General features: G+C 43.6%; 2 protein-coding genes and 3 long non-coding RNA genes across 12 annotated transcripts in view; 2 read left to right on the top strand and 3 right to left on the bottom strand.

Annotated features, from left to right (window-relative positions):
* COQ2 (coenzyme Q2, polyprenyltransferase) overlaps window positions 1–3,031 on the top strand; it is a 50,048-nt gene extending 47,017 nt beyond the window's left edge. Inside the window, exons 7-8 of one of the 2 annotated variants that reach the window (XM_045536685.1) lie at window positions 1,053–1,167; window positions 2,791–3,031. In XM_045536685.1, the coding sequence (XP_045392641.1) occupies window positions 1,053–1,157 (105 nt within the window). In that variant the 3' untranslated portion in view covers window positions 1,158–1,167; window positions 2,791–3,031. Of the gene's footprint in view, window positions 1–1,052; window positions 1,168–2,790 lie in introns of those variants that run through there. The other variant, XR_006731194.1, reaches the window with a different exon arrangement.
* A 553-nt stretch (window positions 3,032–3,584) lies between these two features.
* Window positions 3,585–6,264, bottom strand: LOC123627232. Of its 2 annotated transcripts, none has more exons than XR_006731201.1 (2): window positions 4,688–6,264; window positions 3,585–4,290 (listed from the first exon to the last, which is right to left on the bottom strand). It is a non-coding gene; the product is annotated as an uncharacterized LOC123627232 (long non-coding RNA). The 2 variants fall into 2 exon arrangements; XR_006731200.1 differs by having other exon boundaries at window positions 3,585–4,127.
* PLAC8 (placenta associated 8) lies at window positions 5,904–19,637 on the top strand. Of its 2 annotated transcripts, none has more exons than XM_045536688.1 (5): window positions 5,904–6,062; window positions 10,911–11,091; window positions 12,837–12,961; window positions 16,174–16,290; window positions 18,957–19,637. In XM_045536688.1, the coding sequence occupies exons 2-4, from the start codon at window positions 10,980–10,982 to the stop codon at window positions 16,276–16,278; spliced, it is 342 nt and encodes a 113-aa protein (XP_045392644.1). In that variant the 5' UTR covers window positions 5,904–6,062; window positions 10,911–10,979; the 3' UTR covers window positions 16,279–16,290; window positions 18,957–19,637. The 2 variants fall into 2 exon arrangements, with proteins under 2 accessions (XP_045392644.1, XP_045392643.1); XM_045536687.1 differs by having other exon boundaries at window positions 5,910–6,062; window positions 10,966–11,091.
* Window positions 6,292–14,015, bottom strand: LOC123627231. Of its 5 annotated transcripts, none has more exons than XR_006731197.1 (4): window positions 13,725–14,015; window positions 13,353–13,549; window positions 8,018–12,669; window positions 6,292–7,165 (listed from the first exon to the last, which is right to left on the bottom strand). It is a non-coding gene; the product is annotated as an uncharacterized LOC123627231 (long non-coding RNA). The 5 variants fall into 5 exon arrangements; XR_006731199.1 differs by lacking the exon at window positions 6,292–7,165 and having other exon boundaries at window positions 7,348–9,362; window positions 9,466–12,669; XR_006731196.1 differs by lacking the exon at window positions 6,292–7,165 and having other exon boundaries at window positions 7,348–12,072; window positions 12,380–12,669.
* On the bottom strand, window positions 14,120–19,048 carry LOC123627233. Its single transcript, XR_006731202.1, has 3 exons — window positions 18,782–19,048; window positions 18,614–18,673; window positions 14,120–14,222 (listed from the first exon to the last, which is right to left on the bottom strand). It is a non-coding gene; the product is annotated as an uncharacterized LOC123627233 (long non-coding RNA).
* Window positions 19,638–19,838: the final 201 nt, after the last annotated feature.

Here is a 19,838-nt window from a genome sequence, read left to right as displayed (position 1 = left end):
TTAAAAGATAGAAGGAATAATAGATTAAAGACTGAAAAAATACGTACCATGAGGAAGGGTTAAAGGATTTCAGATGATTTATGAGGGAAAAAGAGAAGGCCAAGAGACTGAATTGTTTTCAGTATGAATATCTATTCCTCCATCCCGTGAGGGTCGCAACATTAGATTTTTAACATTACTGTTCCTTGTTGATTTTTTGTTCCACATGCTTACTCTGTTAGACGAGAAGCAAAATCTCCATAGCAATAATAAAAATGAAAACTAAGTCATTTGCAATTTCGCCATTTGGGAGCTCCTAATGCCTAATAAATTAAATCTAATTGGAAATTGTATTAAATGCAACAATTTTTTAAAACAGCTGCTATCAGACATTGGATTTCAAGGTCATTTGAATCAGTCGGGGACACACAGTCTTAGCACCCGGTTGTTAGACCAGCCCTCCCCGGACCACCCCGTGCCCCTGGGCAGAGCAGGACCCATCTGGGGCATCTGCCAGGGGTCATTAGGCACCAACTGGACCCTTCCAGGGGGGGACCCTCATGGCTGCACACGGGCCCATTCCATGTCTTTTCCGAACGCTATTCATTCTCTTTTCTCTTTTTCTCCTAATTTATATATCTCTCCTCTCTCTGGACTTCCCCCCTTGCAGAACAAACATGGGAGATGTCAACGAACATGGCTTGAAGGGTACCAAGTGGGGCCTGGCCTGGCACCTACTCTCTAACTGGAGAAAACCGGTGCCTTGGACAACTCACTTTGAAGGGAACCATTCTAGAACTGAGGAGAGAGGGTGGGGCTGTGGCTGTCACCTGCCGTTCCCCCGAAACCGTCTAGTATCATGACAGGAAAGGCCAGGGTCTGCCACCAGTCGTTGAGTGCCCTTAGCAAGTCGTTCCATTTCACTGGGTCACCAGAAAAATGGCGATAATGTCACAGAATTCTCATGATGAACAAGCGACATGAGATGTGTATTTTAAAGAGGTTTGGAAAACGACGCAAAGGCGAGGACTGTGTGACTATATTTATGGGCTACATGTTTGTTTTTTTGACAGGGATCTCTGTGCAGTGATTGGCTCTGGTGGTCATGTTTTCCTTCGTGTGCCATGTGTCAACTGAAGCGGGATATTGACAAAAGAAAAGCAATGAATGCTTTCTGAAAGGCGCTTGGTAAGTTGGCGAGAATTCTTTGCTGATCTACAAATATCCCAACAAAATTCTCAGACATCTTTTATCCCTGGCACCTTCTCACAAACCCATGAGATAGCCCTTAGCCGGTCGAGGGTTTTTCATTACCAGCCTGCACGCCCCGTCAACTGGTAACCAGCTTCCCGGGGCCCAGGTTGAGCGAGCTACAGCCCGACGGAACAGGAGAGAATTCTGTGGTTAGAATGTCTGCCCCAGATGGCTGTGTGAAGTGCCACTAAACGTGTCACGTCTAAACCACGTCTACATATCATGACTTAAAGGCAGTAGACATATGTGTCCAACAGGACATTCATTTCCCTAAGCCTAGATCTCGGGTCCACTGTGATCGACGGTAACCAACTGAGATGTCATACCAAGTGTGACAGTGTCATGTACCTTCCTGCGAACACCACGACATTAGAATAATGATCCCTTCTCCAAAGTGATAGGAAGCTATTTCAGTCTCTCTAAATTCAGAGCGGACAATTCACCCGGTTAGCCAGAATTCCCAAAGCCCCGGCTACGGAGAAGAGTCACGAACTTCTCAATGGCTCCATTTCGTCGCTGGGCAGCCGCTCACGTCCCCGGTTTCCGTAGCTCCCTGCTCACGTTTTCAGTCTTCTCGGTTCCTCCTGCTTCTCTCAGGGCAGAGGGCAGCGGCTCACCCAGTCCTCGCTTTCAGTCTTTCACCCAACATCTCTGCAGAATCTGTAACCCAAGTTTAGTTTCACCTGGCGAGGGCTATTCTCTGTGAAAATCCTGCCTCCCAGGGTCTTGGAGAATGGTTGGTCAGGACGGTGCAGTCGTCCATAGGATTAGGCGATAATCGTCCAATCTGTCTCTCTCTGAGCTATTTGTGCCACATGCGGCACTAAATATCGTCCCCCTCTGAGCCAGACTTCAGGATGCAGCACCAGCATCCGTCCTCTGGTTGCTGCATTGCCTTTCCTCAGAGGCTGAAGACCCCTGGCAGCAGAGTCAAGATGGGGGGTTCTTACCGTTCTTTGTCCTCCCCGTACCCTGCCTCGTGAGAACTGACTGTTGATTCTCTTCCCGAGGAACGATGTTTCTTTCAAGGGCTGTGTTACCACCTTGACTCAGAGTCGGATGCCAAATTAGCCCTAAGGGAATGAGAATGTGACAGTTCCAGCCAGGTGATCCAGTCAATGAGAGATTGTTTTTGGTTCTCTGCCTTTTGGGGACTCTTGGCACGTGTGAGGATTAATAACACAAGTTAACTCTATCTAGCAACCTACAGATCATTCGACTGGATCCCTCTCCACCCAGCAATAGTGCCTGACACATAAAACGCACTTAATAAATATTCATGGATGAGTAAATGAATGCAATTGGCAAAGCCCTAACCTGGGAGAATCATGTGCACGTTGAAGGGTGGTGTGACTGTCCCCAATAGCTTGTACTGAAACACGGGCCGTATTTCACCTAGATTTGAAATATGTATCAACTTGGCAGTAGGGCAGGGAGGGAATGGAAGTTCCGATACTTGGAACATAGGAATATAAAAATGATGGGACTGATAAATCTTAATTTGTTCATTCATTCATTCTTTTCTCCCCCCCCCCACCTTTTTTTTTATTTCCACAGCTCAAATTCACATGGCGGGAAAAAGGCTGGAATGAAATACCGCGTCTATGAAGTGCTATCCCCCTTACATTTCAGAAACTAATTCAAACTAATCAAATGGCTTCAAAATATTTTTAATTCCTAATTTCTTTAAAAAAAAAAAACATTTACTGGATGTATTAGTGTCTCCTAAGTGTTAACATTTAACAATAGCTGACAACCAACGGCATTTCTGTTGTGCATGCAATAAACTTTCTATACACTGAACAATGCGTTCATTCACGATAACCTTATATGATGTCTCTGTGAGTGAATAACAGATAAAAACCAAACCACAATTATACAAACTGACATTACTTAGAAACTGTTTGGGATGTTTGTTTTATATTTTTATCAGTAAATGTAGGCTTGGTTATGCCGCAGTAAAATATCAACCCCAAAATACAAGATGAGCAAAACGGGAAGTCAAGGGACATGTCTGAAGTAGGGAGAACCAACAATAAAGGCACAAGTACAGTATGTCAAGTGATAAAGGAATTAAAGTAGAAACTGAAAATAGTGCTATAGCTCCATTGAGGGGGGAAACTATTATTGAGCTAAATCTTCCTCCATCATGCAAAGTCATAGATAGCATCTAAAATTCTCAATCAAGAAATAAGCATATATTATTCAGAGATATGAAGATAAATCCCAGAAAAACTGAAAACAGAAACAGTGAACATTTAAAAAGTTAAAATTAGTTCTCTCTATGGAGCAAAGTTGAGACCGTGGGAAAGTAGCTCAGGGCAGCAGCTTTTCAGATAAAAAACCTTCTGTAGCATTTGAAAATGTTTAATCATTTGCATGAAAATTAAAACATTTAAAAATAGACATTTGTAATTTTTCTGGAGAAAGTCCTGCAACTGTCAAACTCTTAAGTAGTTACTACTATTTGTCATCATTAGCATCTTCAACTGTTTCCAACTTCTTAAACGAAGATTCCATTTCTCCGTCATGCAGGGAGGAGGTCAGAATCTTGAGCAAGTATTTTTAAGTTTTAATGTGTGCCAAATTACTTACTGCCTTTCCCAGGACGCCCTCAAGCCTTGGTGTCTGTTTTAATTCTATGTTCTTTTATCCCCCTTGGTCAAGAATTGGCAGGTTTGTACAATAATTAAAGTTTTCTAAAGTCCCTGGAAGCTTCCGCCATAGCTATAGTTTCTCATATACACCACGTTTTTCTTTCCTGGTTGGAGGGGGGGAAGCCGAAAGGAATCAGGAGTCTTCCCTGACACTGGGGAGCAGGTTCACGATCTCTGGAGGGTCGCAGGGCCCGATGACAGAGCTGAGTGCAGCAGTACGCGGGTGCAGTGCTGACACTGTGAAACCGAACCACACAGCTAAGAACCCAGGCTCCCACTAAGCCGATGGACCAGGACTGAGGGACACACAGGGGCCACCGAGCATCCTTCGTCATACTTCTCCCACGTGCCCGGCAAGCCCATGCCTATCACGGGTTGAAACTGCAGTTTCTGCTCCAGCCTAGAGAGAGCAATTCTGGGATTTTTATATGAACTGTGCTTACTCAGAGCCTGATTCAGAGAGGGCAGTCAGCAATTAAAAAGAACAAATGTGGCAAACGGAAGTGGTCCCAACCCTGCTCAAGTTCCTGGTTCTGGTCATCTCTAAGGGCTATTTATATTCATGCCCCTTCTGTTTCGTTTTAGCTGGGAGCAGGGCGGGGAGGAGATAAGTGGGTTTCGGTTTCATGTTCACTCCTGAATGAGAGATTCTCAAAATTGCACGAGAGCTCAGCCTGCCTGCAGCTCCATAGCTGTTGAACATGGCAACCGTGTCCCCCCAAGAAATGGAGTCTCCCACCCGGCTGCAGAAGGGCGGGAAGCTAATCTGTCATTAGGAACCCAAAATAAATACATACCTGTAATTTTTCCAGGGAAACAAATGTCCCAACCTCTTCCATAGCACACGCTCACGACCATGAAGCCATATTCTAGGATGTGTGTCCATCAGACAAGGACTGACTTCAGTTGCTGGCATGAGCTTGAAGGGAACAAGGGAACAAGAACCTAATCACAGAGACAGGTTTCCAGAGATACTGCTTTTGCAATATTTATCTTCTCCTTTACTACATGAGTTGTAATAATAAATCAGATGGTTTTTATCCATTTCGCTTCCTTCGTCGGGAGAGGCTGCTTGGCTGGGGCGTAACTATGTCGTCTACACGACCTCTCCGCACCGCACTGTCTGCCAAAGCTGGCTCGTCCACACTGGGGGGACACAGACTCTTCACTCTTCTATTCCCACGAAGTTTAAAGATTTAGATCTAGTTTGTACGCTTTAACTAAAAAAACAAAGGACGATAAACCAAAATGATCTTTGGCATCACAGTCCTCCTTTGAGGACAGGATACCACTTCATCTGGAGGAATGCCACGTTTATAGCCACAGGGCCGGAGTACAAGCGCCGGAAACTAAGAGAATTTACACAGGACCCGATAAAAGCCTGTGGAGGAATTTAAATATTTTGCCCTCGCTTGCATCTGGACATGTTTAACTTTCTGTGAAAATATTTATATACTGGCCAATTCTCTGGTTGGAACAACATTAATGAATTGAACTTTCACAAGAAACTGGCCCTTTGTTTAAAGAAATGATAAGGCTTGCCTCAGTTTCCTTATCAGTCAAATGGGGGTAATAATTGTACTGACCCCTACAGAATTGTAGGTAGAATTCAAAAAGTTAACACATGCAAAACTTCAGGACAGTGCCTAACACAGAGTGAGTGTTCAGTGTTAGGGAAGACAAGCAAAGGAGTCCAAAGAAGAAGGAAAAAGAAACATCTGATCAGATATGGAAGTCCAGGCAGCCTGCTTTCTCCCAAATACCACCTGTATGCTCTGCAAGAAAAAGATGGCAATACATATACACTAGTCATCATTCATTGTATTACAGGGGGAAAGTAAATTTTAAAAATCAGTAAGCTCTGCCAAAAATGTCAAAACAATCAAACCATATAATGAATCGAATCTCCCCTCCCTCCAAAGATGTGTGAGTGTCCCTAAGATAACACGGGAAAAGGAACACACTGGGCAAGAGAGATTGTCATTCTCAAAATCAGTTGAAGGCCATCCCTGCCTGGACTACATTGGCCAATAAAAGCCTCTGAAATTGTCCTTTGTACTCTACACCGACACGGAAACATAGTTACCTCCTCTTTCTCTCGGCTTTCACTTCTGGTGAGATTCCCTCCCAGGCTGCAAGACATTTCCTGCTCGGAACCTATTTCTTAAAATTGTAAGTACTTTGAAATTAAGAACTTCTTTAAAAACTTATCTTAGCACTGAAAAAAATAACCTGTTTTCTTCAAAAGTTATTTGATTTTCTTGGGTTTTTTACCCCCCAACATGCTGTATTTTGAGGTTCAGCTGAAAGACTGTATTCTTATCTAATGGCTTTAAATTTAGTGAATTTAGTCAAACTCAACAACTGTGTGCTAAGCATTTTGCTAGCACACAGCAAAAGCATTTTGCTTTTCAAAGTTGTGTAAGATTTCAGTTTTGAATCCTCATCAAATACTGCTTTCGGCAGGAAACATGTATGATGCACTGTATTTACTAACTGATCATTCATTTCACTCATCTCAATACATGTGCCTGTTTACTTGTGCCAGTCTAATTTCTTTGTGCTTCACTTCCCAGGGAAGCTTAGAAAAAAAAGACTTTTAAAAAAATTTCTTTGTGTTTTGAAAATACTTCGTTTGATCTGTTCAAAATATTTAGAAACAAGAGATGAGATTTTGTAGATTTAGCTAATGCACTATAAGATTCCTTGAATTCTCACTGTACAAGTAAGAAAAACAGACTAGAATGCTTCAAAATTAAATTCTGGTGCTTCCTTGATATGTATAAAGAGAGATGTCATCCTTCAACAAAGAGTATGAGACTACGAAATAAAAGTTTCAGTCAAACCAAAAAAATGAAATTTAACTTCAATAAACAGCAGGGAGAAAAATCTCAGTAATAATCTAGTATCAGGATTAACCAACAATAATTATTAATATTAATATAACTGATGTAATATATTGATAATATTAATTCATTTTAATAAGGTAGTGAGCTGTCCTCAAGAGTGAGGTGTTCATAGGCAGGGGAGACAGGGACACGGTTGGTTCTAACTGAGACCAGTGGATAAAATTAAGACGTTTAAAATGTGAGCCAAATACTGCGAGAGTTCCTGGCATTGACGCCAATCCGTGGGACAAACCTTCTAAGAACGGCGTTATTGTCTCATTCTTCAGACCTCGTCCACCAAGATCCCCATTTCACTTCCTCTGCCTCCATTTGTCCTTTTTCCTAAGTGGCTGCTGCCAACTTTTTTTGTTATCACTCTCTCTGCTCCTGTGGGATCAAGGATGGCATGAAACAAAGAGCGGTGTGGTCACGGGCGATGGGCGGAGCTGCTGGCCCTGCATAGGGAACCTGAGACATCTCGGCCCCTACTAATCTAATCTGGCACAAGCCCTTTACACACACTGGGCGCTCAATAAATATTTGCTGAACGAAATTGGTAACAAAAGAGACGTGAAAAAGCCCACACTCGTGGGTTACAAAGTGTGCTCTGCAAGGTCTCTGGCATCGGAATCTCCCGGGATGCCAGGGCCACTGCTCAGGCGGGCGGGTAAGGGACAAGGAGCTGGTCTGGAATGTGCTTCTCGGGCACGTGGGGGGCATGGCACGGGCTGCATCTGCCTGGAAAAGAGGATCCCATTTTTCAAATCCTCACCAAAGCAGCCCCACGCTCACCAACCTGTGCCTGCCTGTTCCTGCTTTACACAACCATATACTCATGGCCCCTGGGCGGCAGCCCTGCAGGTGCTCATTGGATTCCTGGACCCCAGCCCATCCCACCCAAATCGCAATCTCTGAGGACAGTGTCCAGCAATCTACACTGCAACAAACCGTCCGAGTGGCTTTTGCACATGATAAACTTTGAGGACCACTGAACTAAGGAGACAGGCTCATACCTAAGGTCCCAGAAAATCTTAGAAACATCACCCAGCACTAACGAGATTCAAGGAAGTTGTTTTTTTTTTTTTTGCCCCCTCCACTTGCTGTTTGTTGACCTTTTATATTGAATGGCTAAGGTTAAAGACCACGGAATCCTTCATGGTTGAAGCAAAGAGAATTGCAGTTGTTTGGGACGCTTTGCATTTGTTTCTGCTTTGTATTTTGTTGAAACTTGAGACATACCTAGAATTTTGAAATGATTGCAGAGTTGCATGCAAGTGAGTTGAGTGTGCGCTTACTCCGCGCGGTTTTATAACTATCAAGAAGGTATTTCCTCAAGTAAGAAATCTCATGCGGGAAGTCAGAGGGAAGTCAGTTCCTCTCCGACTGCTTTTCTGGGCAGGGCTGGGCGGGGCTGGGCAGGGCAGCCTCCTCCACCGCTGCAGGTAACCTGCGCTGCAGAAGAACTTCTAATAAAATTAGGAACCGCCTGGGGCCTCATACTCTGCTTCAGTTCCTAAGACTCACGGAAACACCCGAGTGCCCACAGTTTCTCACATTCAAAAGAGGAAGTCAAGATGAAGAGTTGTGACTGTTGGGCTGAAGACTGTTCAGACCACTACACGGAGGAAGTAAACGTCCATCCAAGCCAAACGGCAGTCAGCATGTGGGTATCCTGGACGCAGCCGCTTGCTACAGAATACACAGATCACCACTGAATGGGCTTCAGAGGTACTCAGACAACAGGTCTCAGGTTGCTGTGAAGTCTGACAGTCGCCAGTTTGAGTGCACAAATACATACACCATATACGCAGTGAGGACGGTCAGGGAAAGGAAAACATAATCGCAAGCCAGTTTTTATTCTGAAATCTTCAGATCGCTATTATTATATTAACAAATTAGAGTGCAGGCTTCTTGAAAAAGGAGCGAGTTAAACGAACATGTTTTTCCTTTGACAAAGATGTAGGATTATCTTCATCTGTTGAAGGCCAGTTGCATGCCAGGCACTCGCTAGGGGCCAAGAAGGAAAAAACAAAAAACAAAAAACAAAAAACAAAAAATACAAACGGCTATAATATCATTGGCATGATCTCTTTACCAAATATATTTTTCACCGGATTTGCTTTTTGTGTCTGAAAAATATTTCTTGGTTTGATTCTAATTTATTTTTAAATTATTTTTTCAGACAACACAGAAAATTATAAAGGTAAAAGGAAAAAAAAAGTCTATAGCCAATCACTCAGGGATAACCACCATGCCATTGCCTTTGCATGTTTTTCTCTGGTATTTGATTAAAAGGAAATGCAAAAGAAATTTGAATGCACATCTTTGAGCATTTCCTGGAATGCCTCTTCCTCCCGGGCCCCACATGTGGGAAGCCTTCACCCAACTCTGTAGTTTCTGACATTTTAGGACTGGAGTCTGGGATGCAGGGAAGAGCTCGGCCCTTGTGCACGGGGAGGTGTGAAGGGTCCCACGAAGCACTGAGTTGTTGGCGCGGCTTCTAGCGCAGTGCACCGACCTGCTCCGCGTGCAGCCTCCGCACGACGGGAAGCAGAGGCTGGGGCGCGGGGGCCTCCGTGGGCACCTGCCAAGCACCAGGTGCGGGCTGAGGTTTTCAAATACATCAGTGAGCACAGCCCACAAAGGTCCCTGCCCTTGGGGGCTTTACCCTTGGGACTGGGGCTTACTTTTCCCACGGCCAAGCTAATCATCGAGCAAGGGGTGCGCGGCAGGACGGAATCGTTGCAATTTCCTTCCTTCTGGTTGCACGGGGTGGACGGAGCGCGTTTCTTTAGAGCTGGGGCGCGTGTACCGAGCACTCGCATCCGCAGGGGAGGGTCGTGCCCGGCCCCGCACAGTCTTACTTTCGGCTGCCGGGGGAGCCGGGGCGCCCCGGGGGTCACGTGGGTTGGTGACGCCCGGAGGATGGGGGGTCCCTGGCGCCCCCGGCTCCCTCGCGCCACGGCCGGTCCTGCCAAGTCCTGCCCGCCGCCGGCCCTGTCCCCGGGCGATTCTGCGCTGGGCACCCTGAGAATTCACGGGCGAACAAGGCCTGGAGCCCCCAGAGCAGACACGTGGGGACACAGGTGACCACGGCCGCGGGGGGAGGTGGTGCCTGGTCGCAAGCGCCCCGGGGGGCCCCGCTGCCACCCGCCGTCACCATCCTGAGCCCACGTCCGGGATGACAGGCACAGTCCACCGGCTGGTTTTGTGTTCACTTACGAGAACCTTCTTCTTTTGCAGAAAACCTTGTTTTCCGTGGGACCCCCCCCCCCTTCATTGTAAAAAAGCAGTAAAAGGCCATTGTGGGACGTTTTTAAAAATTGAGCATAAGTCAAACCTACTTGAAGGTACATAAAAGGGCACATCCAGTACATTTAAAGGAAGCTTCGGCTGTTCTGAATGCAGTCTGTGGTATAGGTTCGTAGAAAAAAGAGAAATTCTCTAGAATGAGCACTTGGGGTGGGCAGGTCAGAAACCATTTCCCGTGTCCGGAAGAGTCAGTGGAAGGTTAAATGACAAGTCCAATGACGAGTCTGAGGTCACACCCCTCTCAGAAACCGGGATTCCAGCAAAGACATTCTTGCTGCGAATCTAATGATGTTCCTTGACCCCATACTGCCTCTGAGGACGGAGGAAGTGAGGAGTAACCGAGCAAAGTGTCCTTTGTAATGAGCTTTGTGGGGACACCCCATCAGGGCTTGCCCTAGCACCCCGCAAGGGTCTGTCAAGCCAGCCCTGACAAGGGGACACAGGCCCCCCGTGAATTTGCAGTGAAGGGCCAGGGTGTGTGCAGAAAGATGAGACAGGCCTGCTGACGGGAAACAACTCCCAAACAAAAAGGAATAGAATGAAGAGGCGGCAGGGGGTGCACACAACAGCTTAGGATGGCGCAATTTTAGAGACATGTTTCCTTCGGTGGTCACTTGTTTCCCTGTCTCAGGTGGGTATCAAGTACCTACCTAAAAACAGGCCTCACACAACCCCCTTCTGCCTTTACCTTATGGGAATCATCTGTTCCCCCTATCGGTTCAGTGAATTTCACCCCCGCCCCCCAGGCCTCTGCCCTCCTCGGGGTGGAAACAGAAATTCTGTTCTTCAAACACCAACTTCCTCCACATCCCCTCACTAGCCTGCGCCAGGGGAGCCTGCCGAGAGCAACGCTCACGCCGACTGTGTCCTTTCAGACCCTGCGCTGACAATGCAAGCTCAGTCGCCGGTGGTCGTGGTGACCCAGCCTGGATACGGTCCGGCACCCCAGAACTCCAACTGGCAGACCAGCATGTGTGACTGCTTCAGCGACTGCGGGGTCTGTAAGTTCGTGGGAAAAGGGCCCCTGTGACTGATATTGGAGTGAATTACCGATCACCAAATCCTCCCCCCAAGCCTTCCTTACTGTGTAGTAAAAGTTTCTGACCTAGGACAGGCATCCTGCATGTCAGGCTGTGGTCTGTTTACCCCCCAAAAAGCTCTGTTCTGATTATAAGTTCATTCTTCTCTAGCCCTTCAAAGAACAGTCTCACTCCTAACATAAATTTCAGAGTCAAGGTAGCAGTGACAGAGCTCATTGATTCTAACAATGAACAGGTCTGGTCTAATGATTATAAATAGAGCTTATATTAATTTAAAAAAAATTTCAAGTCTAACTTGATTTAAAAAAAAAAAAAGACTGTTCTTGTTACAGATAAATTAAACTCATTATTTTAGAGTTACATTCTGTCCAGTACATGGGATAGTTTTCATCCATGGTTTCAGAATGAGCTCAGAGAAGAACTATTTTAATTTATACATTTAGATGGTTTATAATACACATGAGAACAAAGAATTCTGAAGCCCATTAGCTTATCATCAGGGAAAAATATCTCTGACTGTTTTCTTTGTATACAATCTGTCTAAATGGGATCTCTCTGAGTCCTCTCACTCAGAAATCTTTCTAAGTAAACTCGGAAGAAAGGAAGTTTGGGATGAGATGGGGCTTGGGGAGAGGATCAAGGTGCAATTAGTTCTCAGTGCTAAGTAAAAAACAAACCCACCTACAAAAAATCTGCCCTGAAGTCTATCGTCCTGTCTCAAGTCCACTGAGTGTTCTTGGACAAGGAGAGACAATACATTAACCTTTAACTTGCCAGCTGAAGTTCAACTTCGAAGTGAATGAAGTTAAGAATTACACTGAGAAGCACAGAAAGGGAAAATTACCTAGGAAACAGAACAATTGAGTTTGTTGATTTGCTCTCATTATCTTACCAGATAATCTGGGGTAATTACTGAAGCTCTTCATGGCGGCAGTTCAACATCTGCAAATCAAAACGATAATGATTACCCAATCAAATGGACACACAAGGTCTAATACAAGCTTCATTGTTTCACAGCAGATTTTCTGAAATGTAGCTCTGACCAAATCATTCTCACCTCTTCAAATACTTCAGTGCTGCCTCATGACTTTCATGACAAACCCTGAACGCTCATGGTTCTTCATCATCTGGTTCCCACCCTGCCTCAGCCCCTCGCTAAACCCCCATCCCATCCCAGGGCTGCAGCTGTACCGAAGGGACACGGGCCTTTGCCAGGACATGCCAGATTACCTCAGAGACGCTCTTTTACCTTTTGTCCACCTTTAAAGCACTTAACTATCCTTCCCCATGCAGCTCAAGCAGCATTTTCTACTCAGGGCCACGCAGACCCCATTTCTGTGGGTGACCCGTTGGCATCTTCAGCAGGTTTCTGTTGGAGAACTTTCCCTGTTATCTGTCTTCCCCACTAGACTCCAGTCGGGGGCATGGTCAGTACCGAGGGTGATGCCTGGAACATGGTGGGTTTCAGGGAATCCATGAATAAACGAAGGAAGACAGTGCTGTCAAAAGAACGACACACTTTCCCGGGTGCTGTCATTCCTGAAATGGTTGGAGGGGGAGGGAGAATCTGATCAAAGCCAGACAGAAACCTGAAAGATGTTTCCCTGTGATTGGAGCTGCCGTGCATGACAGCAAAGAACTTTCAGCTGCGGTGGGGGCAGAATGGAGTCATTCATACCCCCCACCCCCGTCTCATGTGTCTCTAGGTCTCTGTGGCACGTTTTGCTTCCCCTGCCTTGGGTGTCAAGTTGCAGCTGACATGAACGAATGCTGTCTGTGCGGAACAACTGTGGCCATGAGGACTCTCTACCGGACCCGATACGGCATCCCTGTGAGTCTCTTATCACACTGTGTCACTCAAATGTGCAACCACATTCAAGATAATTATTATAGACATGGAGACCACTTGATGGCCTCCATCACCTGAATTTGATTGGAGAGAGCTTCCTAGCACGTGCAACCTTGTATTCAGTTGTAGCAACAGGTCCTTTGGTTATGTGACCTCCCTTCTAGGTTTCTGTTGAAAACCCCAGAAAATAAATAACTCTCATATTTGCAGTGTATGTCATACAGTGGAAGAGGATTATTTAGAACCACCCTGCCCCAGAGGCATTACATATGTTATCGTCTCCCTTAATCCTCACACCAGCCCTGTGGAGTGGGAAGGTCCATAACATGTTATAAATGAGGACTTTGAAATTTTAAGAGGTGGAGTAACTCACCCAGAGATACGCACCAGTCGTAGAAAGGGAGTCGGTATTGGATTCGAACTTCCCGTACACGCACATTCCATTTCACCTGCTTCACTTTATATAGTGGGACAGTCTATGACTCAGTTCTCCAGAGAAACAAAAGCAATACGACAGGAGGTGGATGTGTGTCCACATCTATGGGGTATTGTAGGTTCAGTTCCAGGACGCTGCAAAAAGGCAAGTCACGTGAATGTGCTGGTTTCCAAGTGCACAGAAGAGTTATGTTTACACCATGCTGTGGTGTAGTTTATTAAGTCTGCAATAGCATTATGACTAAAGAAGCAATGTACATACCTTAATTAAAAAATACTTTATGGCTAAAAAATGTTAACAATCACCTACCTGAACCTTCATCAAGTTGTAATCTTTTTTGCTGGTGGAGGGTCTTGCCTCAGTGTGGATGTTTGCTGATCAGGGCTGCGGTTGCTGAAGGTTGGGGTGGCTATGGCAATTTCTTAAAATAAGACAACAATGAAGTGTGCTGCGTTGATTGTTCCTTTCAGGAAAGATTTCTCTGTAGCATGCGAGGATGTTTGATAACAATTTTACCCACAGCAGAACTTTTTCTTTTTTCTTTTGTGGAGATGGTGTCTCACTATGTTGTCCAGGCTGGTCTTGAACTCCTGGCCTCAAGTGATCCTCCTCTCTCTGCCTCCCAAAGTGTTGGGATTATAGGCATGAGCCACCATGCCCAGTTCCACAGTAGAACTTCTTTCAAAACTGGAGTCAATCCTCTCAACCCTGCTTCTGGTTTATCAACTAAGTTTATATAATAGTCTAAATCCTCTGCTGTCATTTCAACAATGCTCACAGCGTCCTCACCGGGAGTAGATTCCAGCTCTGGAAGAAGAAATAAAAATGTTCTAAAGACCTTATGTTGTTCGACATTGATAGATAAATATAAATGTAAATTGTGGATAAAAATTTAAAGGTAATCACTAAGTGGACAAAAATAAGTTGTGAAACATCTAAAAGGGAACAGAAGAATTAGGAAAGATCTATTCAGCAAAAAGAAGAAAAGAAAAAAAAAACACTCAATGAATAGCAAACATAAAATAATTTGGCTATCCCATGGTGGGAGTGATTTAGATTTCTCTGCGGTGGTAAAATGCCTTTATCTCCCATTCTTTTTCTCCATGTTCATGATGAGCCTTAGGGAATCTGAGGGTCTTGAGAGACAAGTGAAGAACTGCCCCACTAATCGCACCACTCTTCTCTCCGGGAGCCCCCAGGCCCACGTGAGGATCCTCTGTCACAGGCAGAGCTCTGTCCTTCCATGCTCTACGCGTGGCCACAGCCACAGGCAGCCGGGCTGCCCCGCTGCTCAGGCAGCTTCAGCGAAGCTCCCGCCTCCCGCAGCCCAGCCTGCTCCTCCTTTCCGAGCTCAGGGCTGTGGAGCTTAGGGTTTGGCCAGTGCCCAGCCCATGCCTGCGTTCCATTTCAGGCTTCTTGGCTCTCTTGCTTTCTCCTATTTCCTCCAAACTACTCAAAATTTCTGCCCTATTAAGTGCCACCATTCCTTGTTTTCTAATACAGCTTTAATTTTTTTAACTTATCAAAGCCCTGAAACAGAGTGTTTTTAATATTATCTAAATTTACAAGGTTCGTTAAGGAAAACCGTAGCCCCCCAAACTTCTCTCCTCGCCCCAGAGCTCACTTCTTGGGTGTTTTCTTGTGTGTCTCCAAATCAGACTTGTATTGCTACTTCCCGACCTTTCCATTTGGGGCATCACCTGCTGAACGCCCACTGTGGAAGGTGAGAATCTACTTCTGTTTTCTCCCTCCCTCACTGCACACATGTACCCGCCCCTTCCAATATAGTTATATGCCATTTTGGTCAATTCCATATTCGGTATTCACATTATGATACCTATGTTTGTTTTATTCATTTTAGAGTTGAGACCTGTAGTGAATATGATTGCTTTCCCTGCTAAATTTTGTTTTTCCTGGTATTAGTAACTTTTGATTTTGTCATTAGTGGTGTTCCTCCATTTACTTAGCAATACTTTAGTCCTAAATTCTTTGTCAGTTTTCTAAATCTCTTCCCAACACATTCAACACATATATTCTACCATTTTCATCTTCTTGATGAAATCTCCCCTCACCCATTCCCCTTTGAACTACTGCCCTTTCTTCCTGGTGCTGAGTTCTCATCCTAGGATCTCCCTTTACCATGAACTTGGAGATTCCATTAGCTGCTCTCCTGTGCTAGCTTCCTGTTTGTTATATCTCATGTCTTTCTCTTTCTTAGTTTACTCCCTCATTTTCATGAAGTACATCCTTTAGCAGCTTTCTAAAATAGGGAGGAAGTGTGGAAGAAAAGATAAATTGTACTTCCTGAAACTTTTTTTTTTTTTAATTTTTTTTTTTGAGACGGAGTCTCACTCTGTTGCCCTGGCTAGAGTGCAGTGGCGTCATTGTAGCTCACTGTAAGTGCAAACTCCTGGGCTCAAGTGATTCTCCGGCCTCAGCCTCCCAAGGAGCTGGGACTACAGGTGCAAGCCACCACACCCGGCTCTGAAATTCTTTAGTCTACCCTCATACTTGATATTTGGTTGGATATCTTCCTATATTTTCAGAATTATAAAGTATTTGGGAACACGTTTTTATGTCATAAAAAGAGACAAGAGTTGTATGGAAAAATGAATTAACATTTTCTTAAATGTCTCCATCCAAACTGAATCTGAAGGACCGGTGTCTTCTGCTTCCCTTCAAGATGTTTGAAAATCCACAAGTCTTAAATTCAAAGAGGTGAATTTTATATTTGTGCTTCTTTTTTATTTTCCAACAGGGATCTATTTGCGATGACTACATGGTAACACTTTGCTGTCCTTATTGTTCTCTCTGCCAAATCAAGAGAGATATCAACAGAAGGAGAGCCATGCGTACTTTCTAAAAACAACTGATGGTGAGTCAATGCAAACATTCCTCCTAGAATCTGTGCATTTTTAGAAATATAATTAAGGGCTTTGTTAATTATTCATTGTTTTGAGTAATAATTCAGTAATGACAGTTTTTCCTTTGAACTCTCCCTGAAAGTACTATCTTAATATCAAGATTGGTTTTGATTCCTTCTTATGAAGAAGATAGTTCTATACTTTGAAACCATGTTTTAGTAAATAAAGGAATGGTGAATTTTCTAAACTCAGAATTCTGTTGGTCTATTAATGAAGCACTTATCACTTGTAAATTAGCAGAGTATGGTGACATATAAAAGAAATAGAAAACATGTTCCATGCTAAGACAAACAAGTTGACAAAATAAACTGGGAAATACTGATAAAATAGTAGGGCAAACAAAAATTACGTATAATATTTGGATTGACTATGGCATAAAGTGGTTATCATAGTAAGGTGAAGTTAAATGGAAAAGTCCTATTGAAGAAGGTGAATGTTTAAAGGGGTGGGTAGAGAATTTAGAATATTCGGAAATGTTTCTAGAATTTCACCATCTGAAAATCAATCTAGTCATTTTCAACTCATTTTTCTCAGGATTAGCTATTGAGGATAGAGTAAAGTAGAAATCAACAGGATTTTGTCAGTCTTCTGCACAGTGGTCCCAACCGTTTTGGCACCAGGGACCGGTTTCCTGGAAGACAATTTTTCCACAGATGGGAGGATGGGGGTGGTCTGCAGCCCGGGGGTTGGGGACCGCAGTTCTATAGAACATATGATGAGTATGGGAAGAAAATGTTGTATTTTCCATTCTTTGCTATATCCCACTTCCCTTCTCAACTGAGTAAGGACTCTAGAGGTTAACAAAAATAATTCTTCGAAAATGTTTTTAAAAGTTCATTTAGTGGCCGGGCGCGGTGGCTCACGCCTGTAATCCTAGCACTCTAGGAGGCCAAAGTGGGAGGATCGCTCGAGGTCAGGAGTTCAAGACCAGCCTGAGCAAGAGCGAGACCCCGTCTCTACTAAAAATAGAAGAAATTATCTGGCCAACTAAAAATACATATAGAAAAAATTAGCTGGGCATGGTGGCGCATGCCTGTAGTCCCAGCTACTTGGGAGGCTGAGGCAGAAGGATCGCTTGAGCCCAGGAGTTTGACGTTGCTGTGAGCTAGGCTGACGCCATGGCACTCTAACCTAGGCAACAGAGTGAGACTGTCATTCATAAATAAATAAATACATAAATAAATAAAGTGAGTTGGGATCTTGACAGGCAATGTCATAAATACGAGGCTTATGACTTGGTAAGCATTGGGAAGTTATAGGCTTTAAGTAAGTGAATAGAACAGAACTATACTTTAGAAATATTAATCTAATAATGATATACAGCACAGTTTAGACAGGATGAGGCCAGAAGCAAAGATGTGCAGTTAGTTAAACCATTGCAATACTGTTTACTGAAATATGTTAAATAATTTAGATAAAACAGCTACCCACATATACATGATAATGAGTCCTGACATCTGAACTAATTTTTTTTAACCTCAGGGAAAACAACTCACTGAATCTTTGAACCAATTTAAAGTAAAATATCTTGGTGTTCCTGACTCCTGCTCATTAATGTGGACTCCACTTTATTTACTGACAACAAAACTCTAGATACACAAATATCTGAAATGGGAGAATTAAGACACAAAGATCAAAGAATAACAACACGATTTATGTTAAAAGAGACTGAGAAAAGGGGACACAGGAACCAACTGAAAAAGCTCCCCATAGTCAAAACTGGAACAATTTGAGCCAAAAAAAAAAATAAAGGTAGTATTAGATTATAACCCAAAGTGTAAAATAAATATCTATGAGTTCATACTGATATAAATGGTTCAATAAAATTTGAAATTTGAAAATAGCATGTGTGCTGAAAGCAGGAAAAATCAGGAATTTTGAGAGCAAAGAAGTGGCAGGAGGATGTCTATATGGGAGAAGAGACAAGTCTCCCATACAGAACTCCAAACATTTATTTAGACACTCCTCTCTCAGGGATATCAATTCAATTCCCCATCCCTGAAGAGTGAGTTTGTAGAGTGACTTCCTTCCAAAACTTACAGGGTAAAAAAGGGGGGCAGGAGAGTAACTGTATAACAGAGAGACTTGGCAAAACCACTTTTGGCAGGCTGTCAAAGTTAACCCCGTCAGTGATAAGTCATACTGATTGTTTGCACCCTGGTATCACGTGGCACGAATGACATTTCACCTTTGTGGTCTTCCTCCCCAAACCTCCAGTCTAACCATGAGAAAAACGTCAGACAAACCTAAGTTGAAACACAGTCTTCAAAATACCTGATCAGTACTCCTGAAATTGTCAAGGCCATTCAAAAACGTGGTACCCTGGATGGGAACCTGGAATAGAAAAATGACATTAGGTGAAAACTGAGGATTCTGAATAAAGTGTGGGCTTTGATGGATAATAATGGATCAATGTTGGTTCTTTAGTCAGGACAAACCTACCGTAGTAATGTTAGATGTTGAACCAACCGGGAAACTGGTTACAGGATATATGAGAACTCTCTGCGCTATCTTTGCAACCTTTCTGTAAATCTAAAATGGTTGCACTAAAAGTTTATTAAAAATAAAAAAAGTAGATCGAGAAAATACAAAACTGTTCTTTGTGTGTCCTTCACAGGTGAAGAGCTCTTTCTGAAAGGACTAAATCAGCAAAAACATCTTCAGCTTCAGCACTGCACCGTCTTTGGCACCTGAAATACGATGGAGACGTTTAATTACAATTGATAGCAATAAGGAAAAACTCAAAGTTTTGACTTATTTTAAAGGAATACTGTCCCTGAGTTTTGCTAAACAGTCCAGCTTAGTTTCTCCTTGCTTTCATATGATCAAATTTCTTGGCCTATAAATTTTTAAAATTACATTTAAAATGTAAATGAAAGATTTTACTAAAAAGATTCTTTAAGCTTCTTTGCTCTCACTAAAAGAGCTTTGTCACTAGTTCATCCCAAGGGTCAAACTCATACTTTTGTTCTCATCCTTGGTTTTTTTAGCAGGAGATCTTGGTTCACGGCCACTCAGCTCTTTTTCATCTAAGAAAAAGATGAAGGAAGGTGAGGAAGGAAAAAAAGCTACAGATAACTATTCCAAGACAGTTAATGGTGCATGTAGCCAACACTTTCGCTCCTTTCCATGCTATCTGTATTACTAATGCTGACCAAGAAAGACTTTAGGCAAAGAACACGCTTGGCCTTGCTTCCCAGCTGCGTACCTGAGGGGTTTGTTATTGTATTGTTGATTTTCTTTCCCTTTCATATACGAAATAGGAGAGCAAGTAATAAAAATTCAATCTTCAAATTCAGTATGACTCAGTTTTGGTTACATATTGATGGATCAATGTGTGAAACAATTTTTTTTTCACCTTTCCTCTCCTATTCTATCCATTAGCAACATTTTGCCCTGATGAAAATCCCACTTCCTGATTTCCCCTAGTTCTTCTCCTACACCTCTGAGTCTATTTCACTTTTGGGGGCAGTGGGGAAGGAGAGACAAAACTATCTAC

This window comes from Lemur catta, chromosome 24, assembly GCF_020740605.2.
Source record: "Lemur catta isolate mLemCat1 chromosome 24, mLemCat1.pri, whole genome shotgun sequence".
NCBI lineage: Eukaryota > Metazoa > Chordata > Mammalia > Primates > Lemuridae > Lemur > Lemur catta.
This window is presented reverse-complemented; position numbering and strand designations above follow the sequence as displayed.

Coding starts and splice junctions, on each gene's coding strand:
- PLAC8 (XM_045536688.1), top strand. CDS start 10,980: ATGCAAGCTCAGTCGCCGGTGGTCGTGGTGACCCAGCCTGGATACGGT. Junction 11,092..12,836: donor CTTCAGCGACTGCGGGGTCT/GTAAGTTCGTGG, acceptor ATGTGTCTCTAG/GTCTCTGTGGCACGTTTTGC. Junction 12,962..16,173: donor GGACCCGATACGGCATCCCT/GTGAGTCTCTTA, acceptor ATTTTCCAACAG/GGATCTATTTGCGATGACTA.